The sequence below is a fragment of the Micromys minutus genome, assembly GCF_963924665.1.
Source record: "Micromys minutus genome assembly, chromosome: X".
NCBI classification, from domain to species: Eukaryota; Metazoa; Chordata; class Mammalia; order Rodentia; family Muridae; genus Micromys; species Micromys minutus.
In genome coordinates, this window is record NC_137970.1 from 112,641,585 (window position 1) to 112,659,815 (window position 18,231).

The window sequence follows — 18,231 nt, forward strand, 5'->3', positions numbered from 1 at the left end:
ATGAAAGTCTTTCCAAGACTTTTAACAATAGGGGGTATAGTATTTTGTCAAAAGCTTTCTCAGAATCTAATGAGATGAACATATAATAAATGATGTATAATATATAATATAGAATAAATATAATTATAAATTATATGTAAGTATAAATAATTATAAATATATAATTAGAATATATACTATATAATTAATATATTATATATTTTATATAATCTTCTTACTAAATATTCTGTCTGAAGCTCCTGTTTTCTCAAGTAGTTTTAGTAAACTGCTTGATTTTTGCATTGCTTTGTTTATTTTAGCTTGATATTTTTTTGGGCAAAAATTATATTATTTTTTATTATATAAACTGTTTTAAATGTAGTGTGCATTAATACTTTAGGCTCATCTCAAGCTTCAGGTGCCACATGTGACTAGTACCTGTTCCCTTGGTGAAGGTATGGACCTCCACATGTGCAGTTCTTGTCTCTGTCTTCAACATGTTTTTCCATGCTTCTCCTAATATAGAAAATTTCATCACAGCCCAGGACATGGATTGATTTTATACCCTATAACTGGGTGAACCACAGTGTATCATCCTGCTTTGGACCATGGGAAGTCTTACATGTGTCTCTGGTATACAGACATTCAGGAAATGGGATGGGGGCACAGGTGTAATGGTGGCATGAGGATTGCAAATGGACAGAAACTGGAATCCAAATTCTGTACATATGTTGAACTGCTTAATGGGGGTCAGTGCCGTGTAGCAGGTGCATTCCTCTAACTACCTGAATTACAGTATCTGTGCACTCAGGACTTCTCCTGCTACATTAAGGCAGCCAGCCATCTGCAAATTGCTGTCTAGACTCAACTGTTTATGACCTTTGGGTGAGATTGGGAGTTTGAACCCCTGATCAGGCAGATATCAGCCACAGAGAAGTCCAGATATAGTATAACAATCTTTAATTTTTCAGGTTTTGTTTTGCCTATGTTTTGGAGATAGATGGGAGAAGTGTTGAGAGAGTTTCACACTGTAGGATGGGCTGGTCTGGAGCTAACTCTGCAGCACAATCTGACCTCAGATTTGTGGTGATTCCAGCTTTAGCCTCCTAAGTGTCGGTAATTATTAGTATGAGTCATCATGCCTTGATCTTACTTTGCCTTTAACTTAAGAATCTTTGTAAATGTACTTCAGTGTCTTCAGAGAATGATAAATGGTCTCAAATAATACAAAACAGTTTATAATACATTTATTCCAAAGGAAAAATGGATCATTTATTTTACTGTTTGATATAACACTATTTTTATGACAAATATTTGAATTATTATGAAGTCATTGTCTTTATTACTTACTATTATGAATCAATGAATGATGGTCTAAAATGTATGTGTTCATAATACTTTTATTTTATAAACTGTTTTATAGCTTTGTAAAGCCTGTGGCAGGACTATTTAAACATAAAAAACAAATGCCACACTTCATTTTAACACAGTGTCCATTTATTAAGAGAAAGTAAATAATGAAGTTTGGAGTGAAAGGTGGTGGGGAATCTGGTAAGAGAGGAGAGGGGATGAGGGGATGAATTTATTTAATAAATATTGTGTGCTTGTATTAACTCCCCAAACAGTAAAAATCCAAACTGAATAAAAATAACCCTTACTTTAAAAATTCATTGAAAATAGATTCTTCTCTTATACAATATATCATGTTGAGAGTTTCCCCTTCCTTCACTCCTCCCAGCTCCTTCCCTACCCTGCATCCCCTTTCCCCCAAATCTACCTCTCCTCCTTTTTCTCTTTAGAAAGGAATAGGCCTCCAAGAGACAACAATCAAACACCACAAAACAAGGTACAATAAGGCAGTACAAAAGCCCTGATATTGAGGCTGAACAAGGCAACCCCATAGGAAGAAAAGTATGCCAAGAACAGACAAAAGAGTGAGGGTCAGAGACAAAAGAGTCCAGCTCCCACTGTATGAGTCCCACAAAAACACCAAGCTAACAGCCATAACATATATGCTGAGGGGATGTTGTAGATCCCCGTAGTCCCTGTGCCTGCCGCTTCAGTTTGTGAGCACATGTGTGCCTTACTGTCTTCATACTACCAAACAGAGATATGTTTGTTTCATTCCAGTGATATAATTTTTGTTGTATATTCTAGTTAAATAAGCTTTGCTAATGAACTAGCCTGAGACTCTACCTATATTCACAGCACCGCCTGTTTTGTTTGTTTTGCAGTGTGGAGTATGGAACTCAGGGCTTTGCATGTGCTGGGCATGCTTTGTAACACTGAGTGATACCTGTTAGCCTTAGGACACTGTGTTGTTGGAAAGCACAGTTTTAACATTCAGACAATATAGGCCAATAGCTGATGAAGAATCAGAAGATTTGTGTTCTGGACTGCCTTAAACTAATATTGTGACTCCCAGCAAGCTCATTCTTCCCTTTTCCCGAGACCCCGGTTTCCTGAAGGAGCTCGTCTGGGTCAGATTGATGTCCCTTAATAACAAATGTTCTGCAACTCTCCCTATGCTATTCTACTAGAATACTGAGAGTTAATAGAACACAGAACTTGTCTATGCATTTAATTTTAACTAGCATCAGTGTAACATCATATTAACACTAAGGAGAAATACTAGTAACTATGGAATAATATACCCTTTATGTATTTTATCCATTTTATATGTTTGAATCTGTGTGTATTGTCATTGTCAGTATGATAGTGGGCAGATAAGAATATTGCAAATGTCCCAAATACTGCTATTTTTCCAATGCTATGACTTCTTGAAATGTCAGCCAATTTTGCTAACATTCCAAGACAAGTATAGTACTATTTTTCTCCTACTTTACATAAGACAGTGCCTTCTTGGATGGGGATATTAAATGTGTATTGAAATCATATACAATATTTTATAAAGCAGAATTACAAGCAAAGAGTAAGAAATCATAAGCAATTTCTCATTTATGTGAATTTTGGATGGGACATTTGAAAGGTGTGGGGCACAACACAGTTCTTCTCACTTCTCTGTAGGGTGTGCTGCTCTTCCTGTTGAAAACCAAATCGAGTCTCTGTATTATTTCTAGTGACTATAACATATCACGGGGTACTATACTATGTAGAAAGAAGTCTTTGTCTCCATCTTGTTGCTGTGTAACTGGTGCCGTCTTGCCAGCTAGAAAAATATAATTTTGCTGTATGCACATCTCACGTTTCTAAAGTCAGTTCTGTCTCTTAGACATATTAGAAGAATTGCTAGCTCACAAAAAGGTTCTGATGCCTTGGGATAAAGACCAAAATTAATTCATTAAGTTAAGCCGATCAACAACTAGGTTCTCTGTTATTTTGTTATCATTTTATATTTGTCATTTTGTTCTTATGTGCTTTATATTTGTAAAATAGTTTATTTTCTTTGGGATGATTAATTCATGTTATGACATAGTATTTCCAGAAGATGGCAGTATTTGGTGCAAAAATTATGCTTTAACACTGCTAATATTTTGGCTGAAAAGAAATTTCCAGTTTTTTATTTTCTTTTGTTTTTGTTTGTTTGAGATAGATGTTTCTGTAGCACAGGCTGCCTTGAACTCAACTACATAGCTGGGAATGACCATGAAATTGTAAACAGCAAAGTAGTTGAGTTGTAGTAAACAAATTGTCTTTTATTTGAACTTAATATTGATGATGACCTTATATTTGTAGATAGCATATATAGAGTAACTGTAAGAAAATTCTCTACCTTTATTCTCTTATCCTTAATGTCTCTTTATGAAAGCATAACATTAATGTTTTTATAATTTATCCTTCCAGAAAAATGTTTACATCTATAATATAGGTATATGACTTTCTTGTGGGGAGTAAGATTTATGCATGTGTGTGTGTGTGTGTGTGTGTGTGTGCGTGTGCACGCACGCGCATGTGTGTAGCTTAGAGGAAATGTGTGTAGGTCAAAATACCGTTTTGTGGAGTCTCTTCTTTACCTGTCAGTGGGTTCTGGGAATCACGTTTGCTGTGTTTATGCACCAAGCACTGCTGGGTCTTCTTGTCAGTTGGAAAAATATAATTTTGCTATATGAGTGTCTGACTTTGCTAAAGTCAGTTCTGTCTTATTGACAGGCTTCTTCAAGTGCATTTCATTCTTTTTAATATTAGTGCATATCACCATTGTCTGTTTTAATCACAAAGAACATTTTTTGGTGTGGGTATTTAATTTTACAAATATTATGGTGGCTCATTATATAATATTGTATGTACTTCTGCAAGTACCATAAGAAGTTACAGTCTAAATGGAAATATGTCAGGATAAAAGGGAAAAGGGAAGTGTCTGATGGGTTTGGGACTACATAAAATGTAATAGAAAGATGCTGTTTTTGTTGGGTAGCAACACATTTCTTTCTAGTTCTTTCTTTTACCTTTTCATATTTTGGTTTTGAGACAGAGTATAGTCCTGGCTGCCCTGGAACGTGCTGTATAGACCAGGCTGACATTGAAGCAGAGATAAATCTGCTTTTGCTTTCTATTTCTTTCATGTAATGAGGTCAAACATTACTGGCTGAAAGCAAGCTTTTTATGTAAAGGTAGATATCATGATTCCATGAAGCTGGAAGTGGCAAAACTCCATGCAGAATAGGCTTCTTTATGCTTAAGTAGCAAAGGTCAGGTAAAATCGTTCGGTTTCCTGTTTCCTTTTAGGAAAGTAAAGCTACAGAGTGGTCCTTGGAAGGGGATTATGATTTGGAGACTACAACTGAGACCAACCTTCAGTGGATTAGGTAAGCACTTCAGGAAATAACATTCAAAGTACCTTGGGGATTGAAAACATACGATAATTTTCTCTGATTTTTAGCTTTGGGTGGGGCACACTGGAGATTGAGCCGGTGATCTTGTATACACAAGGCAGGGCTTTATTATTTGGTTGTCTCCTCCTCCTATAGATACGCTTTAGTTATTGTTGTTTCAAGACAGTCTCATGGATCTCAGTTTTGCCTTGAAGTTGCTGTATAGCCAAGGGTAGTTTTAAGTTCTGGATCCTCTTGCATGTTTTTCTCAAGGGTTAAGATATTTGTTTTTAAGTTAATGTAATTTGTCACTAGTGATGATACAGAGTGATATTTCTTTTGGGCCAGTTTCCCCTTTCATTCTGTTCTTCTGCCTCTGAACATATCTGGTGAAAGGAAAGTATGTTTTACATATACTAACATTTATGCTGAAGGGAAAGGAACCTGTGAAGTCATACATACTGTCTTCCTGTGGACAACATAATGGAGACAGCATGCTGGTGATGGGCAAAATATGACAGTGGAAGTAAGAATTGTGCAATGGATGAAAAGCAGAGCTGGGCATGGTGACACACATGAGTAATCCCAGCAGTTGGAGGACACTAGCAGGAGATAGGCCAGCCTAACAATACTGTGTGGAAAGTAGAATGTAGGCAGGAGGAAGAAACAGATAGCAAACAAAATACAACGTACTGTCTTTGAGCTCAGATGGTCTGAGCAAATCCAAGAGTAAGAAAAAGTTGTAGTTAGCTAGGTAGAGGGAGGTTGGGATGCCATGAAAAACTGGAAAGAGATTGTTGAAAGGCTTAATATGATGAGCCAACAGCTTTTTAAAAGAGAATATCTTTTGTTTATTCTTTGACAGTTTTACACGTGTCAGCAATGGACCTGATGATGCACATTCTCAACCCTCATCTCTCCCCTTAGGCACCATAACATGTCCCCTCTTCTTTTTTTTTTTTTTTTTTTGTGTGTGTTCATAACATACTGAGTAGAATTAGTGAAAATTGTTAGACAGTTGACTGGTTTATCTTGTTGACTTGATCTTGTGCACTTAATCATACCTACAGCAAGGTTTTTGGTACATGAATGTGCTATGTCCCAAAACCAGCTTTTCACAGTACTTGTCCCTATCTTGTGGATCTCATATTCTTTCCATTTCTCTTTGTGATGCTCCCTTAGTGGTAAGGGTTGATATAGATGTCCCATTTAAGGCTTGGCACTCTTAGCATTTTGACTAGTTATGAGCCTCTGGATTAACTGCTGACCACTGTGGACAGAAGCTTCTTCGATCATGTTTGAGGGCAGAACTAATCTGGACATAAACAAATATTTATAAGGCAGTTTAACAGCTACCATTTAAATTCCCCTTCTTCCATGGCCTGTGACCTCTCTAGTCATAATGGGCTTTAGACCATCTGTATAGCACCAGCCCTAAATTCCTTTCTGTGGAGAAGGCCTCAAATCTAATTCAAAAGCAGTCGATTGCCACTATCTTGCCAGTGGGCACATAATGCTTGGAAGGTCAGTATTGGAACATGCAGGTTGGCTGCAGGTATATCTTTGAAACTTTTTTCCCTAGAAGCTTGCTTGCTTAGTGTCTTCTGGCATAATGAAAGCTAGTCAGTAGGGAAGTTTTCAAATCAGTTCAAACTTGACAAACAGCTCTCAAATTGACCATCAAGGCAGGTAATATATCTGAGAGGATTGTAAGGAAATTGTATGGCAGAGAGAGCCCATTTATTTGACAGGATGTTCTTTTAGTTCCAGTTATCCTGAGTACCAGTAGAGTCTCCACATGGCTAATGAAGTAGAAAGGCCTCTGCTTAAGTTATGCTTCCATTGAAATATCTTCCAAGTAAAAGATCTTGAATGTTTAGGAACCCTCAAAAGGATCAAACCACATAATTGGAAATCTAACCATGGAAGGAGCCATTTCAGTGTGTAATTGAGGGATGGATGAATGGAGTCCACAATGATTGGGGTTGTTAGAAAGAGCTGACAATGAGAGAGGAAACGTTGACAGCTTAGGAGATCATGTAGAGAAGAAGTATATATTTAATACTTGTTTCATCACTTCCATTTTCTATAGTACTATATACTGAGGTAGAAGAAAGTTGTAAAGTAAACTGAAAGTAAGGAGGGTGTGATACTGTCATCCATACAGCCTTTGCAAGGTGGTGACTCTCTTATGTCCCATTGCCTTTAAAACAAGACTAGCCTCTGACCCAAGTGGTGGTACACACTGGGATCCTAGCACTGGGGGAGCTGGATCATAATTTTTAGGCAAGACTGACAAACCAAGACCCTCCCTGCCACAGGGGAAAGGGACTGAGGGAGAAAGGAAATGAACATGGTTTTCTCTATATTTTTCACCTTCTACCATATAGTAAATTTCTAGAGAAGTCTTCTGTTTAGAAAGTACCTCATATTGATCAAGCCACACAGACCCAGAAGTATCTTTGGAAAAAGATTTTTTATTTTATTTTTTAACACACATACACACACACACACACAGGGTGGGGGCTCTAGAGACAGACAGAGACAGAGACAAAGAGAAACAGAGACAAAGATAGAGACACACAGAGATTTTATACTTTTTTTTCAAAAGACAGCATTTCTTTTTTTCAACATTTTTATTGGAAATTCTCTGCATTTACATTTCAGATGTTCTCTCTTTCCCACAATCCTATCCCCCTTCCCCCTCCCATGGCCTCCATGAAGGTGCTCCCTCTCCCAACCACCCTCTCCCACCTCAGCACCTTGGCATTCCCCTGCACTGGGAAAATGAGCCTTCACTGGACCAAAGGCCAGTGACCCACCATTGATGTCAGACAATGCTATCCTCTGCTGCATATGTACCTGGGGCAATGGGTAAAGAGAACATTTCTTAAACTAGGTCATCCTTGAACTTGTAATCTTGTTTCAACCTTCAAATGCTTGAGGTACAGGTCTGTATCTCCATGCCTATCCTATTTTGAAATAGTCTAGTCTCTCTATACCATGAGCTGGTCATGAAAATTGCTACCCTCTTACATACTGGGATCGTAGGTATACATCACTGTTCTGTGTTATATATTTTTATTTTAAATCTACAGATATTAATTTTACTTCATTATAGGGGACAGGGTGACATAGAACTTTAGAAGTTATTTTTTTGGTATCAATAAGATAGTACAAATCTTGTTATTAACTGGTATTTTTTTAAAATCGTGTAGATTGAGCTGGCCGAATGTATTAGTTTTCATTTTAGAATATAAAAAATGTTTTGATTTTAGAGAGTAATAGTTAATACTTGGAGTTTTTGCTCTGACTCTCATAAACATAAAAACCTTAGATTATTGACTAAGAAGAAGCCAGTAAGCCGGTGACCCCAAACTTTTGCTCTCATTTCCATGCTTTATTTTTACTGGATATTCTATGTATTTACGTTTCAAATGTTATCCCCTTTAACAGCTCCCATCCCCCCTCCACCCTCCTTTGCTTCCATGAAGGTGCTCCCTCTCCCAACCACCCTCTCCCACCTCAGCACCTTGTCGTTCCTCTACACTGGGAAAATGAGCCTTCACTGGACCAAAGGCCTCTCCTTCCATTGATGCCAGACACTGCTATCCTCTGCTACATATGCAGCTAGAGTCATGGGTCCCTCCATGTGTACTCATTGGTTAGTGTTTTAGTCCCTGGGAGCCCTTGGGGTTTGGTTGGTTGATATTGTTCTTCCCATGAGGTTGCAAGCCCTTTCAGCTCCTTCAGTCCTTTCTCTGGCTCCTTCATTGGGGTCCCCATGCTCAGTCCAATGGTTAGCTGCAAGCATTCTCATCTGTATCTGTATGACTCTGTCAGAGCCTCTGAAGAGACAACAATATCAGGTTCCTGCCAGTAAGCACTTTTTGGCATCAGCATTAGTGTGTGGGTTTAGTGGCTGCATATGGGATGGATCCCCAGGTGAGGCAAACTCTAGATGATCTTTTCTCCAATCTCTGCTCCTCTATTTGTCCCTGTATTTCCTCCTGTGATTATTTTGTTTCCTCTTCTAATAAGGACTAAGGCACCCACATTTCTGTCTTCCTTCTCTTTGAGCTTCATAAGGTCTGTGAATTTTTTCTTGGGTATGCCAAGCTTTTGGGCAAGTATCCACTTATCAGTGAATGTATGCCATGTGTGTTGTTTTGTGATTGGGTTACCTCACTCAGGATGTTAGTTTCTAGTTCCATCCATTTGCTTAGGAATTTCATGAAGTCATAGTTTTTAATATCTGAGTAGTACTCCATTGTGTATATGTACCACAATTTCTGTATCCATTCCTCTGTTGAAGGACATCTGGGTTCTTTCCAGCTTCTGGGTATTATAAATAAGGCTGCTATGAACATGGTGGAGCTTGTTGTGTCTTTGTTATATGTTGAAGCATCTTTTGAGCCCAGGAGTGGTATAGCTGGATCCTCAGGTGTTTTCTGAGGAATCTCTAGATTGATTTTTCCAGTGGATATACCAGCTTGCAATTCCACTAACAATGGAGGAGTGGTCCTCTTTCTCCACATCTACACCAGCATCTATTGTTGCCTGAGTTTTTGGTCTTAGGCATTCTGACCTTTAGTACTGTAAAGATTATAACCTTAATTTTGTATCAGTTAGAAGGATTCTTACCAATGAAGATATATATGACTTCAGCTTAGTTACCAAAATAGGATTACGACTGTCTAATCATATCTGGCTAATTTTTCCTTGTATGATTATGGCCATTTCTAAATTCTTTATAAAAACAACCTTACAGTACCCACTTTCACCACCCCACACAAAGTCCAGGGAATCAGGTGATGACTCATCTTAAGTTTCTTCAAGCTGAATATATGGGCGTTGAGAATTTAGAAGTGGGGAGGGGAACGAAGAAGCCAGACAGGCCTCAGGAGGAAAAGCCACACTGATGTCTGCTGTAGTCTCTGATGTCTGGAATCAGGCCAGTTCAGCATTCTGATGACAAGCTGTATCATAGTTGTACATTCTGAAACATATATAAAACTCAACAGAAAACATTTTAGAATCAAAAGATATTTTGCTTTATCTTTTTAAATTCAGTTTTTCAGATGGTCTACCTCTATCAAATCTAATCCAAATAACTGTGGAAGGCATATAGAGCCGAATTACCCTTTTAAAAGACACAAAGACAAAACCTTTCTCCCAAATTAGCCTGTCCTTAAGTTGGCAACTAGAGTATTTTGTATCTTGTGTTCTCTCTCACAGGAATAATATAAATACAAAACTCAACATAATCTATTTTGAAACAGTATAAACAATTAAGATAATTATAAATCCTTACCAGAGCCATGTGGCCTTAGCGGGATAATTCACAAAACAAACTACTATCACTTACAAATCAATAAGTAAGCGATATGTAAAACCAAGACTTTGGCTTATGTACTTTGATCTATGTAGCTCTCAATCTGGAGTAACAGATCTTTAATTATTAATAACTTCCCTAACATATTTCTGTATATACTCTCTGTGACACAGATCTCTATCAGTGAGAAACTTTTAACCTGCAAAAATCACGACTCTCGGAGTCAGTGACTAATTTTCTTTAATTCTGAACCAAACTTTTTATACATTTACTAAACAATTCTGTAAATCTAGGACCTTAGCCCAAAGTATTTCGATCTGTCTTTTTCTCAGTCTGGAGAATCAGATCTTCATTATTAATACCTAACTTAATATCCGTCTGAATTCACTCTTCTGGTGCACAGAGTCATCTTAGTTCCGAACCGATGGTGAAAATTTCCATGTGATTCGGGTAAATTCTAGCTCTCTTTATTTCCCTTCTGTCTCTCTTTCTTTCTCTCATTCTCTATCTCTTTTTGTTTACATGGATCGTAAGCTTTTTTGCTACAGGAAACCACAGCCAGTCAGCAAAGGCTGTCTCTTTAAGGTTCCCCGCGCTGAGACTCCAGGTGACTCAAAATGGTGCTGGGCCTCTCCTACTCAGAAAATTAACACCTTTTAACTAATTTAGGATGACAGCCTAAACCTTTTAGTGAATTCTTGCCTAACATGCTGGTGCGCCACCTGTTGCAGTAAATGTTTAAAAATAGATCTGGTTTAACTCTTTACCGGCCCTGAGCTCTCACTCAGGCCCGGTTTTAGTTGGGAGTCCTGAGCTCCTCTGGTGCTTGGTCCGAGCTGCCAACATGGCCCAAATTGTCCAGGCAACTCCCTTCCCTTGGCGGTTTTTTACAGCCTGTTTTCCGCCTCTGTCCTGGGGTATTTCTGTACCTCCAAATCCCGCACACAGTTCTACAGCCTGATAGCTTTTCATACAGGTTTATTTGTTCAACTCTCAATCCACAAACCCCTTTCACAACAAGATTACATTAAATAGACAAAGATACAAACTGCCCTTAATATAAGATGCTAGACCTATGAAATCCTTAATGTTATAAACACCAACAAATATCACCTAGATCTAGGTGGTCCTTTGGAAGCTCCAGGTTGCTAAGATCTTTCTCTCTGACATCTGACCTCCTCTGCCCTCCTACTTCCCTTGCCCTACCCAGTCACTGGCTTTCCTTTATTTTACTAATTAAAATGGGAAGGGTCAGTTGGAGTCACCAGCCAGCCCTTCCTTGGGAAGTAGAATTAACGTTAAAATACTAATAGCTTCAGGACAACCTGCGTCTAATAATTTTTTGAATTTTCTCAGTTTCTGTTGTTATGTTTTCGCTTTCATTTCTGATTTTGTTAATTTGGATACTCTGTGCCCTCTGGTTAGGCTAGCTACGGGTTTATCTATCTTGTTGATTTTCTTAAAGAACCAACTCCTGTATAGTTCTTTTTGTTTCTGCTTGGTTGATTTCAGCTCTGAATTTGATTATTTTCTGCCATCTACTCCTCTTGGGTGTATCTGCTTCATTTTGTTCTAGAGTTTTCAGGTGTGCTGTTAAGCTGTTTATGTATTCTCTTCCTCTTACCATTGCTTTGTGCCTTTATTTTTTTTTTAAATCGTGAACAATCTTTAATTTCTTTATTTCTTCTTAGACCAAGTTGTGATTGAGTAGAGCATTGTTCAGCTTCCATATATATGTGGCCTTCCTGTTTTTGTTGTTATTGAAGAGCAGCCTTGCTCCATGGTGATCTGATAGGATGCATGGAATAATTTCAATCTTCTTGTGTCTGTTGAGGCCTGTTTTGTGACCGATTATATGTTCAGTTTTGGAGACAGTACTGTGAGGCACTGAGAAGGTATGTTACAAACACACACACACACACACACACACAAATGTTAAATCCATTTTGTTCATAAATTCTGTTAGTTTCACCATGTCTCTGTTCCATTTCTGCTTACATGATTTGTACATTGATGAGAGTGGTGTGTTGAAGTCTTGCACTACTATTGTGTGTGGTACAATATATGCTTTGAGCTTTAGTAAAGTTTCTTTTATGCATATGGGTCTCCTTGCATTTGGAGCCTAGATGTTCAGGATTGAGAGTTCATCTTTATAGATTTTTCTTTTGATGAATAAAAAGTGTCCATCCTTATCTTTTTTGATAACTTTTGGTTGAAAGTCAATTTTATTTGATATTAGAATGGCTACTTTAGCTTGCTTCTTGAGACCATTTGCCTTGAAAACTTCTTCCCAGGCTTTTACTCTGATGTAGTGTCTGTCTTTTTCACTGAGATTTGTTTTCTGTATGAATTAATATGCTGGGTCCTGTTTATGTATCCATCCTGTTAATCTATGTCTTTTGGTGGGAAATTGAGTCTATTGATGGTTAAGAGATATTAAGGAACAGTGATCGTTGCTTCCTATTATTTTGTTGTTAGAGGAAGAATTATGTTTGTGTGCTTTTCTTCTTTTGAGTTAGGTGAAAGAAGATTACTTTCCTGCTTTTTATAGGGTATAATTTTCCATCTCATGTTAGAGTTTTCTATCTGTTATCCTTCGTAGAGCTGGATTTGTGTAAAGATGGTGTGTAAATTTGTTTTTGTCATGAAACATCTTGGTTTTTCCATTTATGGTAAATGAGAGTTTTGCTGGAATAAGTAACTTGGGCTGGCACTTGTGCTGTCTTAGGGTCTGTATGACATCTGTCCAGGATCTTCTAGCTTTCACAGTTTCTGTTGAGAAGTCTGGTGCGATTCTGATAGGTCTGCCTTTATATGTTACATGACCTTTTTCCCTTACTGCTTTTTAATAGTCTTTCTTTGTTTAGTAATTTACATGTTACTTGACCTTTTCCCCTTACTGCTTTTTAATAGTCTTTCTTTGTTTAGTACATTTGGTGTTTTGACTATTATGTGACAGGAGGAATTACTTTTCTGGTCCAATCTATTTGAAGTTCTGTAGGCTTCTTGTATGTTTATGGACATCTCTTTCTTTATGTTAGGGAAGTTTTCCTCTATAATTTTGTTGAAGATATTTACTAGTCCTTTAAGTTGGGAATCTTTGCTCTCTTTTATACCCATTATCCTTAGATTTGGTTTTCTCATTGTGTCCTGGATTTCCTGTATGTTTTGGGTTAGGAGCCTTTTGCTTTTTGCATTTTTTGACTATTGTGTCAATATTTTCTATGTTATCTTCTGCACCTGAGATTCTCTCTTCTATCTTATTCTGTTGGCAATACTTGCATCTGTGACTCCTGATTTCATTCCTTGGTTTTCTATCTCCAGGGTTTTGTCTTTTTGTGATTTATTTATTGTTTCTATTTTCATTTTTAGATCCTGGATGCTTTTGTTCAATTCCTTCACTGTTTGTGCTTTCCTGTAGCTTTTAAAGGAATTTTTGTGTTTCCTCTTTAAGGGGCTTCTACTTGTTTATCTGTGTTCTCCTGTATTTCTTTAAGTGAGTTATTCATGTACTTCTTAAAGTCCTCTAAAGTGAGGTATAATTTTAATCCAAATCTTTTTTTTTTTTTTTTTTTTTTTTTTTTTTTTTTGGTGTGTTGGGATATCCACTACTTGCTGTGGTGGGAGATCTGGGTTCTGATGTTGCCAGGTTGTCTTGGTTTTCATTGCTTAGGTTTGTTTGCTTGCCTCTTGCCATCTTGTTATCTGTGATGTTAGTTGGTTTTGCTGTCTCTGACTGGAGCTTGTCCCTCCTGTGCTCCTGTGAACTTGTGGGCTTAGGAGTGAGAGTACTTCTGTGAGATCAGCTCTCTGTGGGCAGGTTTTGGGTCCCGATAGCGGTGGGACTGCCCTAGCTCTGGGTGCAGATGGAGACTGGAACAGTCCAGTACCAGGCAGCCCCTTGATTTCTGTGCTCTGTGAGTTCCTCTTGGGTTCTCTCTTTGGATAGTCAGTGGAGAGAAAGTGGGTTCTCATCCCTGGGCTTAGAAGTGAGAATGCTCCTGGGAGATCAGCTCCCATTTTGTGTCATGATGGCAGTGGGACTGCCCTAGGTCTGGGCCCAGATGGAGACCGGGTGTGTCTAGTCACAGGCAGCCAGGAGAGTGCTCCTGGGAGATTAGCTCTCTGCAGGCAGGTTTTCTGTCCTGATGGAAGTGGGACAGTCCTAGCTCTCTTCAAAATTAATTTTATGTTCCTGAGTTACTTCTTATTTTTCTTTTAGGATAGATTATTAAAAATTATTTATTTATGTTTATCACAATTCCTGTAGGAAATAAAGCCAGTCAAAACCCTAACATGAATAAGGGAGACTTTTAGAAGTCCTACCTCTTGCTAAGGAGCTATTGGTAATTGGTGGCTGCAGGGGGAAGCAGAGTCAGTTTTCTTCAGGGATGTGTTACCTGAGGGGCTGCCCATGCTCCAGTAGATGCACATACAGGCAACACCAAGTGGATGTAGTGAGATGAAAGAAAAAGAGCACATAAAGCTGGGAAGGAATAGTGATGCGGGAGTTAGGGGAGGAATTAGATGGTGGGGAATGGGCAAGGATCTGATCAAAACACACATAAATAATATTCTTTTTTATAGTGTGCATGCTACTGGAGCATGGTAGTGTACATATTTTTTAATGATTTATTTAATGTATTATATATGAGTACACTGTGGCTGACTTCAGACACACCGGAAGAGGGCATCAGATTCCATTACAGATGGTTGTGAGCCACCATGTGGTTGATGGGATTTGAACTCAGGACCTCTGGAAGAGCAGTCAGTGCTCTTAACCACTGAGCCATCTCTCCAGCCCCAAAATAATATTCTTAAGCATGAAAAAGCCCTCATTCATTTATTTTGCATGCATGCATATATCCTGTACAATTTGTGAGAATAAGGTCTTTGTTTCATCATGTGGGTTATAAGGCTCTAAATCAGGTCTTCAGGTTTCACAGCAAGGTGTGGTGACTTCAGGAGCATTCCCAGGCTGGCTTCAAACCTGTGATTCTTCTATTTCAGGCTCCCAAGTGTTAGAGGTGCAGGAGTGCACAAATATCCCTGTCCTGAATGTGTTTAGTCTTTGGTCTAAATTTAACTTTAGAAAAATGGATAGATGGAGTGATAATAGTGAATGTCTTTTTTTTTTTTTTTTAACAGCTCACATATTTTCTATTTAGTGTTTAATTAAACAGTTTGAAATCAGCTGTGATTACTGATACCAGTCCTTGAAACATCTGGCTCAGTCAACATCCTGTCACAGACAGGGAAGCTCTCAAGAGTGAGCCTTCCCCAATGATCTATAAGGAAATGATAATAGTTCACGAATCCCATCCTTCCCTGAGTATCTATAGGCAGTTAGTGGTTGCCGGAGAGGGAGAGACATTTTCTTCTGTGGAGTAGCCAGTGGTAAGGAGACCATACTTCCAGGTCCCTTTATCTTGCATCTATAATCCTATAAGCAATCTTAATTAAATTCACAGATGAATGAATGAATGGATAAGTAAAGCTAGAAAAGAAACTAGGTTAGAAGAGGAGAGGGTGAGTAGAAGCAAAACATACGAGTGTATGTATGAAATAAATTTAAAATTCAACTCAAAATGCACAAAACAAGAAGTATAAACAGAAATTTAGCATTTTTTCTTTGAAAACGATTTTATTTATCTTTGTTGCTCTTCTATTGCTGTGAGGAGACACCATGACCAAGGCAACTTATAAAGAAAACATTTAATTGGAAGCTTGCTTCCAGTTTTAGAGGGTTAGCTTATAACTATCATGGTGAGGAGCCTGGCATCAGGCATACAGCCATGGTGCTGAAGCAGCTTCCTACAGCTTAGACCTTTCCAGTAACTTGGAGGCAGATAGGGAGACACTGGGCATAGCATGGGCTTTTAAAACCTCAAAGCCTGTCTGGGTGGTGGCAGCAGTGGTGGCACACAACTTTAATCCCAGCACTTGGGAGGGAGAGGCAGGTGAATTTATGTGAGTTCAAGGCCAGCCTGGTTTAAAGAGCAAGTTCCAGGATAACCAAGGGTATATAAAGAAATCCTGTCTTGGAAGGAAAATAGCAAAGCAAAACTCAAAGCCCACTTCTAGTAACACACCTCCTGTAACAAGATAACATCTTCTAATTCTTCTATCAACTAAAAACTAAACATTCAAATACATGGGGCTTTCAGGGCCATTCTTTTTGGAACCACCACACGTATTTCTATTTAGTTGTCAGAGTGTGTATGTGCAGGTGTGTGCTTGTACTTCTATGCATGAGCCTGTGTGTGTGTGTGTGTGTGTGTGTGTGTGTGTGTGTGTGTGTAGAAACAGATACAAACAAAGAGAGAGACAAAGGGGAACAGAGGGGGAGGGAGAAAGTGAAAGAGAGAGAAAACAACTTGAAGGAGTCAGTTCCTCCCTTAAACCATATGAGTCTCAGTGGTCAAACCCAGGCTGTCAGTCTTGGTAGCAGGCACATTTATCTTCTGAGTCACCTTGCCAACCCTAACTTCTTATTTCTTTCTGAAAATTTCTAGACTTGTAAACTCCTTTTTTGTGGTTCTTTCCTTGTGTGGACTGGTGATTATCCTCATCTTAAGAAGTATTTGTAGAGACATTGCCAAATACAATCGTGTAAAAATTTCTGTAAGTAAAAACTGCACATTTTGATTCAACTTGGTAGTTGTTCTCCTTAGTTAAAAGATATTGAATTTCTACTTAGACTATAGCGCCTTGACTATAGCACATTTCTGCTGTGTAGAGTTTTATATATTATATCACTGATTCACAACCTCTGTAATGCTGTGACCCTTTCATATAGTTCTTCATGTTGTGGTGACCTCCAACCATAAAACTATTTTTGTTACTACTTCATAACTGTAACTTTGCTGCTGTTATAAATCATAATGTAAACATTTGTGTTTCCCAATGGCCTTAGGTGACCCTTGTGAAATGGCATTTGACTGAAAGGGGTCATATTGCACATGTTTAGAACCACCGTATTATATAATCATAAAGAATAGAGTTGTATAGATTTGTTTAGAAATACGTTTATTTAATGAATTGTTTGCCATTAACTCTGGTTATATCTTGTGTGTTTCTCATGACTATGAATATCACTTTTAAGAAACTCTTAATTGACTTGAAACATGAGATAGATATAGTGAACAATGCAATGCAGTGTAATTTATGTTGTACTATATTTACAGTTTTGTTTTTTGTAAACATTTGCATATTGATGAATTTTAAGTTTTTATGAATCTGTTGAGTTCCTTAGGTTAACTCATTTTGCTTCTTTTCTGACAATACTGCATATTGCGTGCTTTAGATTATTAACACACCCAAAACATAAATTAAGAGAGTAATTTATTCTTTTACCAGGTTCATATAGTGTCTAGAAACCTATTAAATCTAGAGCCATTACTTTCCAGTTAGTTTGTCTTAAGTGGAAAATTTCATTCCATATAACTTATCATGTGAACATAAATGTTTATTAAAAGACTTTCTCACATACAGGTATATGACCGGAGGCAGTTTGGCTGGAGATTGATTCATGGCAGTGTATTCCGGCTCCCAGAGCATGGAATGTTGCTGTCCATCCTTCTCGGTCAAGGAACACAAGTGTTCGTAATGACATTTCTGTCTTTATGTGAGTACATTTGGTATAGCTTAAACATCTGTAGTGAACTTGTCATATATATTAGGGTTTGATTCATAAATACAAAATGAAAATGTATGAATTAAGAAAATTCATGGTTTTTATATTTGCATTTCTTCTTTTCAAATTCCAGACTTGAGTTTAAGAATGTTCCTATATCAGAAACCTTCCATAGCTTCTTCAGTTCTAAATAATTTGTTTAGACACTCCAGCATAGTTAGGCATAGTGGTACACACATTTAATACCAGCACTTGGGAGGCAGAGAAAGGCAGATCTCTATGAATTTTAGGGTAGCCTGGTCTACATAGTGAGTTCTAGGACTGACTGAACTCCATAGTCAGACCCTGACTCAAAAACACAACAAAACAAAAACAAAAAAATTAACCCTCCAAACCAAACCAAATAAAACCCCCAAACTGCAGCACATGCTTCTTACCTTGTAAGATAGATGCATTTTTGAAAATTGGTACATGAATAGAATCATATTTTCAGTACCTGGGGGAACACC

General features: G+C 37.9%; 1 protein-coding gene across 1 annotated transcript in view; it reads left to right on the forward strand.

The window, feature by feature from the left end:
• Window positions 1–18,231, forward strand: part of LOC308415213 (transmembrane 9 superfamily member 2-like) — a gene marked incomplete at both ends in the record, with an annotated part of 41,790 nt that overhangs the window by 19,776 nt on the left and 3,783 nt on the right. Inside the window, 3 exons of the mRNA XM_080910232.1 lie at window positions 4,666–4,745; window positions 16,602–16,710; window positions 17,581–17,713. Of these exons, the coding sequence (XP_080766358.1) occupies window positions 4,666–4,745; window positions 16,602–16,710; window positions 17,581–17,713 (322 nt within the window). The remainder of the gene's footprint in view (window positions 1–4,665; window positions 4,746–16,601; window positions 16,711–17,580; window positions 17,714–18,231) is intronic.